Genomic DNA, 18,453 nt, shown 5'->3' with positions numbered 1-18,453 from the left:
CTCGTGAACCTTTGTTTTTGTATAGGGCTACGATGGAGGCATCTCTGAGTTCTGGGGGCATGTCTTCCTCTTCCCATATGCTAGTCAGCACTATGTTGAATGCCTGGAGCGCCTTTCCATTTAAGGCCTTGTACACCTCAGTTGGTATCCCGTCTTTACCGGGTGCCTTGCCTGCACTCATTTGTTTAATGGCTTTTTGGACTTCCTCTATTGAAGGAGGGACATCAAGTTGTTCAATGGTGTGGTTTTGGGGGATCTGGTCAAGGGCGCTTTGGTCAACTGAAGAGGGTCGGTTGAGAAGCTGACTGAAGTGTTCTTTTCATCTGTTGCTGATGCCTTTTTTATCTTTTATGAGAGTGTCACCGTCAGAGGATAGCAAGGGAGTGGTGGTGGGTTTTAATGGTCCATAGACAGTCTTGAGGACACTGAAAAATTGTTTGTAGTTTTTCATATCAGCAAACCCCTGGATTTCTTCTGCCTTTTTTCCCCACCATCGGTCTTGCATCTTCCTGATCTCATGCTGCGCCGTGGCTTGGAGAGACTTGAATCTGTCCTTTTTAGGAGCAGAGTTTGGGTTATTTTGCCACTTCATAAAGGCTTTGTTCTTTTTGTTCAATAGGTCTTCAATAGCAGTGTTGTTCTCCTCAAACCAGTCCTGGTGGTTGCATTGTTTGGGGCCTAGGACTGCCTTTGATGTTTCCTTCACTGCGTCTCTGAACTGGTTCCATTTCTTGGTTGAGCTTCCAGTGAGTGGTCCCTTGGCAGACAGCTTGTCGTCCAGGCAGGACTGGAATGTTTGCAAATAAGATGGATCTTTAAGACCACTTACGTTGTAAAAAGCAGCCCTCTCTAGGACAGCACTGCTCACCTTAATCAAGGAAGGGGACTAGAAAAGGTGTCCCAAACATTGCCTGCCCTACAAACACCCGGCGATGGGGGAGTGACGACGCAAGAGGTGGAGGTGACCACTGGCAGTTGTAGTCACGATCCTGCACGTAGGTGGCCCACGGACCAGTGGTCGCTCGGCCCTGTGGGCAGCAGGGACGTTCGGCAGCATCCTGGGTGACTGAGCAGCCCTCTCTAGGACAGCACTGCTCACCCTAATCAAGGGAGGGGACTAGAAAAGGTGTCCCAAACATTGCCTGCCCTACAAACACCCGGTCAGCACACTGCAGCTGGCGGGTCATCCCCTTTAAGCGGTCGAAATCAAAGAAAAAATACAAAGAAACTCCTACTAGGAGCATGGAACATCAGAACATTACTTGATAGAGAGAATACCCCAAGACCTGAGAGAAGAACAGCTCTCATCGGTAAAGAATTGGCTCAATATAACATTGACATCGCAGCCTTAAGCGAAACACACTTACCAGAAGAGGGATCACTCAGTGAACCCACCACTGGATACACCTTCTTCTGGAAAGGTAGAGCCTCAAATGAAGACAGAATCCACGGTGTTGACCTGGACATCAAGACCAGTTTGCTCAAACAGCTGCCAGACTTGCCTGTGGGCATCAGCGAGAGGCTCATGAAGATCTGTTTACCTCTCAGCAAAGACCGGTATGCCACAATCAGCAGCGCGTATGCCCCAACACTGACCAGCACAGAGGAGACCATCGAGCAGTTCTACTCTGACCTGAGTGCCGTCCTGCACTCAGTGCCCACAAATGACAAGCTGATACTACTGGGAGACTTCAACACCCGCGTTGGCCAGGACCATGAAAGATGGAAAGGAGTGCTCGGCAAACATGGCGTGGGCAAAATGAACAACAATGACCTACTGCTACTCAGCAAATGCTCAGAGTTTGAACTCACCATCACGAACACTGTGTTCAGAATGGCGAACAAATATAAAACAACGTGGACGCACCCAAGATCAAAACAGTGGCATCTCATTGACTACATCATTGTATGCTGGCGAGACATCCAGGATGTAAAGATCACCAGAGCCATGAGAGGAGCTGAATGCTGGACAGACCACGGATTGGTTAGAGCGACGCTTCAAATGCACATTGCGCCTCGCCATCCAAAACCCGCCCAGACAGTTCGCGCATTTTACAACGTGCATGGGGTTATGAAGACATAAATCAGCAACCAAACAATACAAGAACAAAGGACTTTTCTAGCTCTAAATCCTAGGACCCCATGATTCTAGGAACATAAAAGGAAGGGTGAAATAGTAGACCATAAATGGAAGACACCAGTTATAAAAAGAGTTAGAATTAACAAGGCACAAAATAATTCAGGAGGGTTTGACATAAAATATTCTAGAATAGCCAAGTTTTGATCTTGATATTGAAAGAAATGGTAGAAATGAATTGGCAATATAAATGGGAAAGAGATAGATAGTTGTGGGGAAATGATAGTAAACTGAATGGTCAGATTGATATGTAGTTGTTTTAGTGGGTGGTAATGAGAGATGGGTTTGATGTGATATAAGAGGACTCTTGCAAAGATAACAGAGGGAAGACTTAAAATGAGCCAGGTTCTCTCAGAAAGAACCCAAAACAACATAAAAAAACCAAGGAGAATATAAAAGGAAATAAATATCAACTAGAAAACAAATACAGCAAAATGCTCATACAATTGTAAAAATATGATGGAGCAACTGAAGAAGCTAAAGAGCATGAGAAACAAAGCAGATGGTAGGAAAAAAGCACCTGATATCTTGGTAGATATCTTGAAATGGACTGAAAGAAATTAAATGTGTCCTGGGAGCTCTACTTAGGTTTCTCTGGCCAGATTAACCAGAAGAAAAAGGGAAAATGAATAGACTAGATAAAATATTTATAAAATTCTTGTTATGTTTCAGAAACTAAGCCAGGAGGTCCTTGTCCTCAAGGAGCTCACAATTTCATAAGGGGAGTTAACATATAAAAAGAGAGCTGGAGAGTCAATGGTGAGAGAGGGGGAGTGAAGGATGATGGGAGATAAGGATGACAGCTGGAATATACAAATCATGGTGAGAAGATAGGGAGGAAGATATATTAATTCAAAGTGAAAGACATGTAATATAACAACAGAAATATAACTGATAAGGAAAATCTCTCTCTCCCATGCCAACAAGACAGAGGTACTGAGTTTCAGGTATTCTCTGCTGGGTTGGTTGGTAGACTATATGCTAGACAGTTTTTCCACTGTGTAGCCATCTTCTGATCCACAGTGGGATATTCTCTGCAAGTCTTTTGCTTCCATCTTCTAATGAATTGTAACTGCTATGGGGCTTTGACTATTTCTATTAGAAAAGATACTTAGCTCTTTCAGAACATAGCACCAGGAACTATCTTGCTCTTTTGAGATTTAGACTTAATTAATGAATTTAATTTCATTTACTTCAGACATATTTAATTCATCTTTTGACTAATTTTGATTCTGCTTAGACTGTTATTCTTTGACACCAATGTTCTACTTAACTTGGTCTTGACTATGATTTTATCAGTGAGTTTGTGAATGTGTGGATGTATAATTTTAAGAGTAGAAAATTCCTTTATTGTAATTGATTGATATCTCATCTATAACTTAGAGTTTTAGTTGTGTGAATCTATTATATCATGCTTCTCACTATTTGAGAATTCCCATGATGCCAATTGTGGTCCCTGCAAATCTCTATAGGAAAAAGAAAAGCTAAAAGAGACTGAGTAGAGCTTTTTAACTTTTGCCATATAAGATTCCAAGGATATCCCAAACCCCCTCATCCCTCCAAAACCCAAACCTCCCCCTCTTCTGAATTTGTCTATGACTGTTAGACACACCACTATTCTTCCTACTCACTAAAGGTTGAAACCTCAATGTCATCCTGGATTACTCACTTTCCCTCACTATAAATATTGAACCTATTGCCAAGTTTTGTTATTTCAACCTTCACAACATTGTATAAGTCTGGTTCTACTGCTAAAAAGTTAATTTACAGCTTTCTTGTCATCACAAAAAAGATTGTAGTTCTCTTGAGGTGAAAGGGATATTAGAGTTCATTGAGCTTAACCCCCTTATTTTATAGATGTAAAGATTAAAATTTAGGGGAGACTGAGGCAGGTAGAAATTAGTTTCTCTCTGCAAGGAGTATTATATTTTATGAGGTTTATTAAAGATTGAGAATTTAAGAATATACAAGTAAGAAAAAACATGTGCCTAGGCCAGAGGCCTAGACAAGACCTCACCTACATTATGGAAAGAGCCACGTCTGCCCCAAAACGGAAGTCCAAAAGAGAGCTCAAAAGCCTTTGCAATCAGGTTAAATCCCTTCTCGATCTCGGCCCAGGTGAGATTACAAGGCATTCTGGGGAAGTGGAGCAAAGGCTTGTGGGGATTGAAGTCCTGGATTCCAATCCATTTTTACACAGATGAGGAAACTGAGGCTTAGAGAGGATATGTGACTTTCCCAAAGTGATATAGATTCTTCATTGCTATTAGGATTCAAACTTAGGTCTCCAAATCCATCACTCTTACCACTGAAGCATTCTGTTCTCTTCTCATATAATTCTATCAAATTATCTCTAGGAAAAGGAAAAGCCACAATCTGAATTTACCATGGAAAACTTGGTCTGTACTGTGTCGGATATATTTGGTGCAGGAACACAGACAACCAGTACCACTCTGAGATATGGCCTTCTACTTCTCCTAAAACATCCTGAGATAACAGGTAGAATTATGGACAATATGCCCAATAATGGTAATACTCAGAATTAAAGTAAGCAAGAGGTAGATTTGTGGTCCTGTTGAGATTCTCCTTGGGAATATTTCTATTGTCATTTCCATGTATTTAATTATAATCACATATTCCAGTTGGTTCTCAGGTGAAAAACACAGCCCACTTTCAGGTGCATATTTAAAGCCATTCAAACTCAATAGAACTTTCCTAAGAGCTTGTAATCTTCCCTGTTGCAGCCACTGAAATCCAGAATGAGCTCCATGTCATGATGAGGTATTGAAATGGTATTTTAGCAAAGTTCTTTCTATTCATATTTTTATTGAATGGTATTGCCTCAAATTAGACAATATTTGTCTTGTCTCCAAAAAATGAGATAAATATCTTATTCTACTTTCTTCTAGTTTTTACAGTTCATTATATATGTATATATGCATATATTTGTATATATAAATATGTATATATTTTATATATTTGTTGATTTTGCACTCAATATGTAAATTAATTCAGGCAGTATCATCACTTTTATGACACTTAAAATAGTTATCAAGATATAATTCCTGTGATCCTTTTCTAATAAAATTGCTTTCAGAATCAAATGAAATTCTGTATGGAAGGCATTTCACAGACTCCGAAGCTCTTTGTAAATATCAATTATTACTATCAATTCCACTCAATGATTTTGCTTTCCCTCAAACATCAAAGTAAATAAGGTATGATTCAGTCCTGCTAATGGTGTAATAAAAATAACCAACTTATAATGAGGGCTCTCTTAGGGCAAAAACAATTTGTTAAAATGTGATTCTTTTTACAAGTTTATAATGTATCTTGGAGCATCACCTCCTTGTACAGAGAAATGTACTACATGGAACTATAGCTACGATATAGTCATAAACAATATCTAGCCCTTATGTTAATTACTAATCAGAATTAGGAAAAAGAGAACCATTAAGTCATAGGATCATAGATTTAGAGATAGAAAGCACCTCAGACCATCTTATCCAATTCCCTTGTCTTACAGATGAGAAAACTGAAGCCTAAAGTTCATTTACTTGCCCAATGTCACATAATTAGCATAAGGAGCAAAGTGTGATTTGAACATGAATTCTTTGAATTAAAAAAACAGCACTCTTTAAAAAAGAAAATAGAAGGGGTGGCTGGGTAGCTCAGTGGATTGAGAGCCAGGCCTAGAGATGGGAGGTCCGAGGTTCAAATCTGGCCTCAGCCACTTCCTAGCTGTGTGACCCTGGGCAAGTCACTTGACCCCCATTGCCTAGCCCTTACCACTCTTCTGCCTTGGAGCCAATACACAATATTACACAGTAAGAGTTTAAAAAAAAGAAATTTAAAAATAGAAGTTTATTCTTAGTCTAGTTCTAATCCTCTGCAACAAACTGGACAGTGGAATGATTTGGAGGAGTCTTTTTATTATGGTTTATGAGTCAATTTTGCTATCTGGAGTTAGCACAATTGGACTGCCTGCCATTCACACAACTCTGTAAATAAGTAACTTGGACTCCAGTGAATTTATTGATGATATTTTGTTCAGTTATAGCCCCTTCTTGTGTTCTCACTACTTTATTGTTCAAGTGCTGTTTGCTCTGTATTTTTCTACAATACTGCAAGATCTGTACTTTGAAGATAAGGAATTTAGATTACTTGCTGAAACCTAAATAAATTCTCAGCCAGGTCAAGGGAGTGAAACTGAACTTATTTTCCCATAAATAGTTGAATTTTTGTCAGTGGAACTCTGGGTGAGAAATCAGAGAAATTGAGGGAATTACAAAGTTTTATAATCACTTTTAATATAAATTTTTATTTCTGTCATGACAGGTAAAATTCATGAAGAAATTGACCGTGTTATTGGCCACAACCGGAGTCCCTGCTTGAAGGACAGAAATAGTATGCCCTACACAGATGCTGTAATACATGAGATGCAAAGATACATTGATCTGGTCCCAGCCAATCTGACCCATTCAGTGATACAAGATGTTAAATTCAGACAATACATAATCCCTAAGGTCAGAAGTGTGTCTCCCACGAGTATAACATGAATTTGTGTTATCTAGTTATCACTAGGAACTCACTGCAGCAAAAGGATCATTTTTTTCCTCCCTAATTGATTTGTAGAATACATGATATGGTTCACTTTCTCAAGAACAATTAGGCGAACTGCATCTCCTCTTGAGGTTCTAGGGTATACTAAAGGGCTTGGGATGGCTTTTTCGCTACTGTCATCCATTCAAGCCTCCATTGGCTATGTTTGCCCCATTGTTAGGGGGTGGTGTTTAGCGGTTTAGTCCTTTGGAGCTACTTAATGCCAACTAACTTTAAAAAAATTGCTTTAAAGGCACAAACATTTCTCCCAGGGCACAATACAGGGCACACTCTCCTCTGCACAACCTCAGTTTCTAGGGGATATAGGATCAACTTAACTCAGTTCCTACACAGCATTATTCTCATCACATTCACATCCAAAGACTTTTTCTCAGCCATGGCAAGCCTTGTCTCAGTTGCCAGTAGGTAGAGAGCTCTGAAGTTCTCCTCAAGTTTGCTCTTTGCTCCTTGAAGCATTAATCATGACCTGACTCTCATCCCTGGGTTCTGGTAACTTGCTCTCGAAATCTTTTGAAACGCTCAAGGTCAGTAATTTCACTCCCTTCATCAGATGCATTAAATGAAAGAGTTAATAAGATCCCCAGAAATAAATGGGGCAGTCAGACTAGCTGAAGCTGACAAACCATTTGATGCCCCCATAGCGGTTACAATTAAAATTAACTCAAGAATGTTTTTTGGGTAAGAATATAAGTTTCCTGATTATACCAGCTTATTGGTTAGGCCAGCATCAAAACTGATTAGGTGACATATAGGTCAATGGTCCTCTTGAATGACCAGAGACTGTGAATCTTGTTCAGGTAATTTAATAAATAGAATTTTAAGAGTTCATTATTCAGCCCCTCCCTTGAACATCCCAAGACATCTCTAATTGGTGAACACCTAATTAGAGGTAATCTATCAAACCCTCAGTCCTTCCCCACTCCAACAGATGGACAGGTGAAGGTTTGCATGTACCTCTAAAAAGAACCCTTCTCCCCTTCATTTAGTAACCAAATTCTATTAAAAAGGAGGGTGCTCTTTGGAATTCCTAAGGACAAAGAAAGTGCAAAAAGCAGTAGACTGAATAGAATTTCTGGTTCAGATTCTGGGCATAGAAATACACAATAATAATCCCTAACATACAGGAATTGGGGTCTTTTTACTCCAGGGTCCTGATATAAGGATTAATACAATATATGAAAAATAGATTCTCACACAACCAACCTAAAAGTCTTATCTTCAACATGTGGTTAGCCAAATATAACCAGTTACAGAATATCTACATATGCTTCATGACTATCTCTATAAGACACTTCCCTTACACATCATTATAATTATCTTGGAGATCTCTACATTGCATCTTCCACATGGTGAGTTACTATCTGAAGAATTCTAAGGACACACCAGACCCCATTATAGATTTATTGTACTACTCTTTACAGTGACTGTTCTAAGCCTTATTTTTAGTACTCTCATGGCACCCTTTCCCCCTATCCTATGAGCAGGAAACTCATCTCTTATTTCATCAGAAAAAAAAACTGATTGTATTTTCCATGAGCTCTCCTTCCCCCCACCCCCTTATCATTCAGATATCTTCCCCATTATCTCCTCCTTCACTTCTCAGATAAAAGAGATTTCCCAAAGCAAACCCATCCATATGTTCCCTTGAGACTATTCTATCCAATAGATTCGTCTCCAACAGATTTTCTCTACTATTATTCTAACTTTCTTTCATTTTCAAACTTTTCCTATGTACTGGTTCCCTTCCTGCTATCTACAGACATGCCCATGTCTCCTCCATCTTTAAAAAATCCCTACTTCATCCTTCCATTCATGATAGCTAAAGCTGAGGTCTTTGATCACTTAATTAATAAGCATTTATTAAAAACCTACTGTGTGGTAGATATTGGTTAATGCTGGTGATACAAAAATAGACAAAAGACAGTCCTTGCCCTCAAGAAACTAAAAAACTAATGACAATTCTTGGTGGTAAGAATTTTTCTTTCTGCATCCTTCATGGTTGTGGCTTATGACAAAGTGAGGATTTTTAACACCTACAGAGGGAGTTGACAGTTATTTCCAAAATTGGTCCTTGGAAAATTGTTGTGGAAGCTAGGCTGGTAGAGGTTTGGTGATCTGAGAGACACTGCTGTTTTCAGAGTTCTTAGTCTTACATGTCTATCAGGGGCAAATGGATCAGCAGATGAAATTGATGTCAGTCAGAGTAATAGACTTCTTTTCTATAATGGTTGTAATATTTCTATAACAGTTTTCTATAATGATGATGATGACTATGGAGACTGAGTTAAAAGTAGAATATCAGTGGCCTGAGAAGCACTACAAAAAGCTGGGTTTTTGGAAACTAGGTTTCGGATACCAAAACACTCCCTGTCAATAATGGGTTTTACTTCATACTCAACAAATGTCCATTTCTCCCTCAGGATGATTCCATATGAAGATTAGCTGGAGGAACTGGGGATATTGGCCTAGAAGAGAGAATAAATGGAGGACATGAGGGATATCTCCAAATATATGAAAGGCTATCTTTTGAAAGAGGGACTAGACTTGTTTTGTCTGAATCCAGAAGTCAGAACTTGGAATAATGGTTGGAAACTACAAAGAAGCAAATTTCAGCTTGATACAGGAGAAAATTTCTTTATAATTTGTGCCACCTCATAGTGGAATAGGTTGTGTCAGGAGATGATGTCACTTCTACTGGAGATAATCAGCCAATTTGTTGAGTATAAAGTAAAAGAGATCTTTTTTTCAGGAATGAAGTTGGACTAAATGGCTTTTGAAATTGCTTCCAACTTTGCACATGTTTAGTTCTGTGATTCAGTCATAGATATAGGAGATATCAAGGAGAGATGTTAACTCTATAAGAATCCTGCAGTGGAAAACCCAGGTTGAAGGAACCTAGAAAAGGTCAATTTCTTCCTCAATTTCTTTTGTCTACCTCCATATATTATCAATCTAATATGCTTTTTGGTTACAAAAAGGTTCCCAATAAACCAAATTTTGTCATAACAAAGAAACCAGGAGAAAACTAGTGATAGACATAAGTGGAAAGCTAAATAAAAAGCCCAATCTTTTATTGTAAGAACTTTTCACAGTTAGTTATTTAATAATTGTGACTGAATTCCAAAATTTCCATTTCAAATAAACTCCATAAAGCCAATAAAATGGAACAAATTGGACCATAGGGACCATTTTATTTCCTTCTGTGCTTAAAATGAACTGGTTTTTGCCGTAGGGTATTAACTTCTTTTGTTATATGACCACGACAAGCTTCTTTTACCCGTTTTTTCCCCTACCTTTTGTTTATTTCTCTTAAAAATCCAAATTAGATGCCAAGTTCCCTGATAATCTACACTGATGTTTTCAGGCAACTATTCTTTTCCTTCAATATTGGAGCTGGGTTTTTTTGTACCTCCAGGATTTCATTTTTGAGAATTTCCTTATTATTCCTTGTTTAACTTCCTTTATAGAATTTTGTTCAGTGGAAGCTTACTTATTTTTCCTCTGAACTTTTAAAAATATGCTGTACTATAATCTAGTATCCATGTTAAATTATACCTGACTTTTATGTTTATGTCACCTTCATTTGTGAATATATGTTTTCCCATTTCCCTACCTACAAATATCTCATAACAAAAAATAAAAAGGAAAGGAAGGGGGAGATAGCAGTTCAGTAAAACTATCTAACACTTCAAACAAATCTGACATATAGGCACTATTTCACTCCCATGGCCTCCTATCTCTTGCAATGAAGTGAGGAAGGTGAATTTTTCATCTTTTTTTCAGGGTCAGTCTTCATCAGTACAATTATACACCCTTCCCCCCTGCAATCCTCTTCACTTTAAAGACAATTTGAGACCTAGAGTTATGAAAGAATTTTTCCAAGGTGTCACAGTTAGCAAATATCAGAGCTTGGATTAGGACCCTAATTTGTACTGGTCACAGAGGAAAAGGGATCATAGTATGCTTGACTTTTCTCTTTTCTAATAAACTCTAAGATAATAACATTCTCCCCAAGGTTATCACAATGGCATTATTTCTATTTCAGCAACCATTTCTCCCCTTTGGGGAAAATAAGATCTAGAATAGACTTCTTCCATGTTGCTTCTTCAATTTTTTTTAGGATGAAATTTTTTTATTAAGGTAGGTCAAGGAATTATTAGCTTCTTACTATTGATAGAGAAGAAATTCCAGCACATTTAGGGATAATTGAATTTCACCTTTCATAGAGGTGAATCTGAACTCTCCATTAGAAGAATATGTTTCTTTTTTATTTGATGTTTCTAATAAATTCCTTGACCAATAACAATGAGGTTTTTTAAGTCCAGGATTTAAGAGCAAGAGATGAAAGACAGCTTGTGTGTGAGGAATAATAATGCCACATAGGAATCTAACCTCATGGTACTCTCCTTAGGGCTAGGACACTCCTTTGAAGAGACATGATCTTGGGGTACATGGAAATCTTACTTCCCATTGGTCTATGATATTTCAATAGCATAGTAAACAAAGGGCAAATCACAGATACTTGTATTTCTCACATTGCAGCTTTAGTTCCTTGTTGCCCCCCCAGCTCCAGCAGGACCACAAGCACAGTTCTTTTATCTACTCCAAAAATTGGTTTCTCAGTCTTTAATCTCCCTTACATACTAATAGGTTAGATTCTGGATATCATTTTCTCTCTCCAAGGGATGGTGCTGCCCAAGAACTTCCTCTATTCAACTAAGGGTCAGAGATTCTCTCCCCTTTGTCGCATGGTTCCCTCCTCTCACTAAAATTTGAAGTCTAAGAGGTGGTATCATTATCTCATTAAGACTGAAGCCATGAACTTGGGGTCCAGGAACTCTCCTTTTGGACCACATGGGTGAGATCATATGTAACTTACATGTACTTGTTCTCCAAAGTTCCAGATCTGCCCATACCAGTTCTGCTTATAGTAAAATAAATGTTCCAAACAAAAGCACTACTTTTGTTAAATTTTTTATGGTTGGACTGAATATTAAGTTGGGGTCGCCAGGGGTTTAATTTCTAAATCCCAAATGAATTAATAAAGTACAATGGAATTTGTGGTAGTTTATTTACAATAGAGGGAAGATATTAAGGAAGAGAGAAAGGAGGAGAGAGAGAGAGAGAAACCTCTGGCTTCCTCTGAGCCAGGTAGAAATTCTAAGGCACCAATCAGGGGGAAGGAGTATCAAGATGATGGGCCTTTCTCAGAGGTTCATACCTCCAGAAAGACAAGGAAATTAAGTCAACCTTTCACTCACCAAGGTGACCATCTAAAAGGAAAGCAGTCTGATGTCTCCTACGTGAGCTCCTCCAGGGGTCCAGTTCCACAGCCAAGTGTCTTCACTCCAAGTCTGAGGATCTGTCTTCCAGTCTCTCCTCAAGTGTCTGTCTTCCCTCCAACTCCAAGTGACTTCTTCCAGTCTTTCCTCTGAGTGACTCTTCTTTACTCCAAGCCTGAGTGACCACTCTCTCCAAGCCCAAGTGATTGCCCTCTTCCAGTCCAACTCCAAGTGACTGATTTGATCTCTCTCGATTCATCCTTGTGTGCCTCTGTTGACTCTCTTTAAAGATCTTTTTCTCTTGTATCACCTCCCCTAAACATCTACAAATCACAGCTAGATGCTGCTCTTCAGGACTGCCCACTCAATGTATGAAATGGGTGTTCACATCTTTTGTAGTTAGCTAACACCTTTTTTGGTTAGTTAACACCTTTTTTTGTAGTTAAAATGGGCAGATCTACTTTAAATACTGAGTTAACACTTCAGGGATTAAAATCTAAAAATAGACAGGAGATTACAATTCAATCTGCCCAATAAAGGAAGAGCTAAGTACTGTGAATTTTAAAAATCTCCATCTTGCTTGTTCTAGCACCAAAAAATTGTGCACACCCATACTACATGGGCATGTGCTAGTCAATGACAAATCAGAAATAACTAACTGCCCACCTGGGCTGTCCTAAGCCAAGCTAGAGCCAATCATTGGATTTGTGAGACACAGGAAGTGAGATAGGGAACAGCCTCTGGAATTCGCTCACTTCCTGTGGAGAGAGCTGGGGAGTTGGTGTTAGGAGCTTGGAGAGGGAGGACACCCGCAGACAGCTTTCCTTCAGATCGGTCACGTGAGTTAAGGACTGATTCTTTCCACCTGGGCCTTTGGGCCTAAAACTCCCTCTGCCTTGGTCAGAGGTTGAGTAGCCCCTTTCCCTTTTCTCTTCTCTCCTTCTCTCCCTCTCCTTTCTCTACTTCCAGTGTGATTAAACCAACATAAACTCCATTCTGACTTGAGTGTTTCATTTTAGGAATTTCATAAGTAAATTCCTTGGTGACCATAGTTTAAATATTATAACAATCTTCAAAGGTGAAATTTTCACTACAATAGTACCTTCATTGTTACAATCAGGAGATAGCCAAATCCAATCTTCACACATTGTTTGCTCATCAAATTGATAAGGTATTCCCTTTATCAATCCGGCTATACTTCTAACTTGGTATTATTGGTATTAGTTTTTTATCTTTGCACTAATAAGTTGCCAATTTGACTGTATACAGAGAGTTGATTTGAAAATGATTCCCATATTGATGCCCAATAATCTCCTCTCTGATGAGATAATTGAACTTTTGGGGAGGGGAGTATGTTATTTGGTATTAGTCACACAGTTCCTTCCCTCTCTCTTCTTGACGAATGTATTCATTATATATAGGGATGAAAGCTCTGTATAGTTTATGTCATTGCCCTCTTTCCTTTATTACTACTAAGCCATATTTTTCTTTTTTTTCCCACTTATTCTCCTATGTCCACCTTTAATATTCAGTCATTCAGTGCAAAGATGGTCCCTTCTAGCATTAACATTCTAGGATTCTTATTTTCTTATTCTGTTTATCTGTATCTCTTCATTTTAGGGCACTACCATTATACCATTACTGACTTCTGTTCTGTATGACAATGAAGAGTTCCCTAATCCAGACCAGTTTGATCCAGGTCACTTCCTGGATGAAAGTGGTAACTTTAAGAAGAGTGACTATTTCATGCCTTTTTCAGCAGGTAAGACAATGTAATCTAAATGTGTTTATAAAAGACGGATAGATGGAGCAATAGCTCATAGAACACTGGTTTCATTCTGGCTTTGCTAATTATAACCTGTGTGACCTTGTTCAAATAAATCCATTACTATAAGACTCAGTTACATTATATGTCCAAAAAAGGGTTTAACTAGATTATCACTAAAGTCCCTCTCAGTTATAAACTCTTAGAATAGGGTGGCCAAAGTTCCTGATCTTCTCAATATTCTATAAATCATCAAATGAAGGAATGCTTAGTTATATGGATTGAAGGGCAGTTATTCTTGCTTATTTTTTTTAAAAGGCAATGTTGCTGGAGTGGAGATGATACAGGCAGCTGGATTGGCACTAAGAGGGAAATTGGCTCTAGAGCTATGATCGGTGACCAGAATTGTGTCCAAAGCTACTCAAAGAGGACCAAGAATCATTGCCCTTTCACTTTTTTTCACCACAATTATTAAAAGGAACTTGTTTTTTGTGCAATTGGGTGAATGATTCTGTTCTCTCCCAGGGGGGGGCAATTATCCCTTTCCTCTAAGTTTAAAATCATAGGAATTGCTCTGTTTTGGGAAGACTGATATAGAGGGAGAGAGGGAGAAGAAGTTCTTCTTTTACAGAGTAGGCTTTGAGGGATTCAAAAGGACCAAGAAAGAGATTACTCTTTAAAAAGAAAGCACACTTCTTTTTTACTTACTAAGTATCAATTCTAGGGTAGAAGAGCAGTAAGAGTTAGGTAAATGGAGTTGTGACTTGCCTAGGATCATATGGCTAGGAAGTGTCTGAGGCAAGATTTGAACCCAGTTTCTCCTAACTCCAGGCCTGCCACTCTATCTACTGTGCTACCTAGTTGTCTCAAGACTTTACTCTTAATCCTGCACTGAAAGTGGGTCAAAGGGCTGTGTTCACCCATCAGGGGTCATGGGATAAGAAGAGATGTTCCAAATGGGGAGGAAAGGAAAGGATAGTCTTCTATATAATGCCACTGGGTAAAAGAGAAGAATCTATGTCAGAAGGAGTGCTCTAGATCAGAGGTCTCAAACAACTTGCTCTCAAAACTCCTGGGTACATGAAGAACTAGATTAAAATATTTAACAAAATAAATAAAAATATAATAAAACAGATAATGTTAACAAGTAGTTTTCTAAATCAGTATGCAGCCACACAATCTTTAGATATGGTATATAGTGGCCTGTGTTTCTATTTAAGTTTGAGATCACTATTCTAAATGGCTTACAACTCCACAAATAACAAATATTTGCATTTGTTTCTTTCAGGAAAACGAATATGTATTGGTGAGGGTCTGGCTCGGATGGAATTGTTTCTGTTTTTTACTACCATTTTGCAGAATTTTACCTTGAAATCTCTTATTGACCCAAAAGACATAGACACCACCCCAATTGCCAGTGGATTTGGCAATATACCCCCCTCCTTTAAGCTTTGCTTCCTACCTTCCCAAAACGTGTGAAGGAATACTTCCAGCTTTAACTTCTCAACTTCCCAACTTGCCTTTCTCATTTAATCTCCCATTATTTCCTTTGACATCTGACAAAATAGATTACCTCTTCCCCTGAACCACACCCCAACATTCTCTAGGCATTCCCTTTGGTTGAAATATTTCCTCTCTTCAATTCTTTTGAATGAATTCTTACCCACCTTTCAAATCACAATTCAGATGTCATATCACATTTTACTTATTGTCTGAACTATTCAAGTTAACATTCATTTATATGCCCATCCTTTTATTCTTATTTCAAGTATGCTAGTCTTTTCTATCCTGTCTCCTAAACTAGACTCTAAGTCCCTTTTTGTCAGGTACAATGTTTTATAATTGTCCATCATAAACCACCAGTAATGGATAATAAGTCTTTTCCTTTTCCTTAAATGCCTCAACTAATGCTCTCTGTGGATGAGAGAGGTACAGTGTGCATTGCAAGGACTTGATTACAAGGAAACCTCATGCAAGAAGGAAATGGAACTTGCCTGACAATCAGGGATGGGACTACAATCTCTAGCCAAGAAAAGCAGATGGACAGTTGGGAAAAGGGTTCTTTTCCCCTTCTGAACTGAAAGGGAGAAGAACAACTCACTGTGCTTAACCTGCTGTGATCCCTCATGGATCTGAAGAAATCAGATTAGCCAGCTTTTCTCAATAGTGGTGGATAGAGACTTTTTCCCTTTGGGGAAGATAAGAGACTATCCACCCAGAAGATTTTCCATTGACATCTCCAATACCTGTATCTCTCTATATTAGGAAATTACATCAACCCGACTCCACAACATCCTCAGGGACTCAGGTCCCCAGACCTGAGCTCTCAGCCTCTGAAGGGAATTTAGGTTGAAATAGAATCAAGGACTTCCTGATTTTCCCTCTTCCCTAAACCTATCATTCCTGAATCTCCAAACAATAAATAGATCTTATTAATTTAGAAGAACTGAACATCCCATTCTTCAAATGTACTAAGGAGATCAAGATAATATCCATGCAGGGAAGAAACAGAAACCAGAGACTGAAGGGGATTTCCTCTTTACTTTTCAGCTCTGGACATTGATCCAGTCTCACTTTCCCTTGGGCAGCTCTGCCTGGGAGAGAAAGTGGTGCTCTATTTATCTGTTCCCTCCCTCTCTTAGACCTTTCAAGCTTTGGTTCCTGATCCCCCACTAGTACACCTCCCAGCATGTACACCACTTGATAGCAACTCAATAATTCACAGTATTTACCTGCCTATTCTAATTAAGAATTAATTAATTAAATATTAAAATATTTAATAAATATTAAAAGCATAAATCACATTCAAGGGATACTTACTAAAAGAGTTGAATCTTTTAATGAGTACAGAAGAGGAAAAGATTTACTGCTAGTCAATTCCTATCAACAACATATATCTCCCCTGGGACTGAAGATTCTTTTTTAATTTATTTATTTAAAAATTTTTTTTCCAATTATATATAGAAACAATTTTTAACAATTATTTCCTGACATTTTGCAATTTGGATTCTCTCCCTCTCTTTCCCAACTCCTTCAAGGCAAATGGTAAAAAAACCTGATATAGGTTATATTAGTGCTTTCATGCAATACATATTTTCATATTCCTCACATTATGACAAAAGGTATATATTACACATACATTAAAAAACTTACAAAGTTTTATGCCCCTTTGGACATGGTTCCTTATTGTTTTCAAGAATGGTTGTATCAGTTTACAGTACCATCAAGGGACCAAGGATTCTTAACCCTGGGGTATGCAAGCATCTTTTTCAACTGGGAAATTCAACTCCTTCCTAGTCAAAGTTCATTGTTGTAAAAGCCTGTGATTTCTTTGTTGTTCATCCATATTATAGTCTCCCTGGAGAAAGAAGTGATGGAGTACAATTCTTGGTTCCATATTACTATTTGCAGTGGTGATTGATTGGTCCTCATCCTGAGTTGCATGCCCTTATTCTAACTCAGTGATGCATAGAACAATCCCTAGCAAATGGTTCCTAACTACATTTAGTCTTTTAATATTTTGAAAGCTACTTCAGTACAACTGGTTTATATTATAATCCTGTGTATTTCATTTTAGGCATGTAACAGCATGATTCAAAGGTGTCCATACATTTCTTCAGGCTGCTAAAAGAGTTTATAAAAGACATAAAAAGATAAAAAATCTTCTACTCTACATCAGTGGAAGGAATAGACTTCTTCCCTTCTTTTCTTTGAACAGTCAGGGGGACACATACATGACTAAGTTATACTAATATCAAATTATAGGATATTCAATGACTATATTTACATACATATCTAAATTAGAAGATGACATATAAAAGCCTACTAGAGAAAAGGATACACATATAGATAGGAAGATATAGAAATATTGCTAAGAGACAGGATTACCAACAATGCCTTTAGAGGATACATACTCTTCTAACTGTGCTCATTTGGATAGAATCAGAACATGAGGTTGAAATATGTCATCCACTGCTCTAAATAAAGCTCCACTCTTCACTTCCCAACTATTCAAGGGTGCCTGTAGGCCATTGGCCCAAGTATATGATAACCTTTCTAGTATACTCCAAATTTGTAAGTGTGCTCCCAACTTTAAATTACTCATTCCAGACAGCTAATATTAGAGCTTATATTAGGGCAGTGGTAGAGAAGACAGATGGAAAAGATATTAGATAGAAATGGGATAGCCAGGTGGTGCAGCGATTAGAATATTGGATTCTAAACATTAGTTCAGATTATGTCTGGTGGCTTCACAGATTATAACAGAGACCTTGGCAGCCTAGTGGGAATGGACCCTGATGGTGTCATCAAGACCAATTGGAATGAAATCATTGATAATTCATGGTATGGATCTCAAGGAGTCTCTGCTCTGAGGGATCTTTGTTTATGGTTTTGAGAAACATTCAGCAGAAAATGATCTTTCCCTTGTGTGAATTTCAAAATGTTGTGACTGGGGGAACTGCATTCCCCAGCATGCCCGAGAGGTACCTCCCTCCTATTTCTTGGCATGAGATTGGTCTTGAATTGGACCAAACCCGTGCTAGGGATGGGCCACGCCCCCTCCTTCCGGGCACTGACATTGGTCTATATAAGGCCAATCCTGTGCCGGGGGGGGGGGGGGGGGGGGGGGGGGGGGGGGGGTTGCT

At 38.6% G+C, this 18,453-nt stretch overlaps 1 protein-coding gene across 7 annotated transcripts in view; it reads left to right on the top strand.

Moving 5' to 3' along the window:
* Positions 1 to 16,606, top strand: part of LOC100023204 (cytochrome P450 2C18-like) — a 48,843-nt gene extending 32,237 nt beyond the window's left edge. For 5 of the 7 annotated variants that reach the window (XM_056802225.1, XM_007478772.3, XM_001374781.4 and 2 more), the window contains 4 exons: positions 4,495 to 4,636; positions 6,476 to 6,663; positions 13,663 to 13,804; positions 15,096 to 16,606. In XM_056802225.1, coding sequence (XP_056658203.1) covers positions 4,495 to 4,636; positions 6,476 to 6,663; positions 13,663 to 13,804; positions 15,096 to 15,286 — 663 coding nt within the window. In that variant the 3' untranslated portion in view covers positions 15,287 to 16,606. Of the gene's footprint in view, positions 1 to 4,494; positions 4,637 to 6,475; positions 6,664 to 9,180; positions 11,718 to 13,662; positions 13,805 to 14,125; positions 14,305 to 15,095 lie in introns of those variants that run through there. The other 2 variants (XM_007478773.3, XM_007478774.3) reach the window with 2 other exon arrangements.
* Positions 16,607 to 18,453: the final 1,847 nt, after the last annotated feature.

Source organism: Monodelphis domestica, chromosome 1 (assembly GCF_027887165.1).
Source record: "Monodelphis domestica isolate mMonDom1 chromosome 1, mMonDom1.pri, whole genome shotgun sequence".
NCBI classification, from domain to species: domain Eukaryota; kingdom Metazoa; phylum Chordata; class Mammalia; order Didelphimorphia; family Didelphidae; genus Monodelphis; species Monodelphis domestica.
The sequence above is the reverse complement of the archived record's forward strand: the minus strand, read 5'-3'. Positions and strand labels throughout refer to the sequence as shown.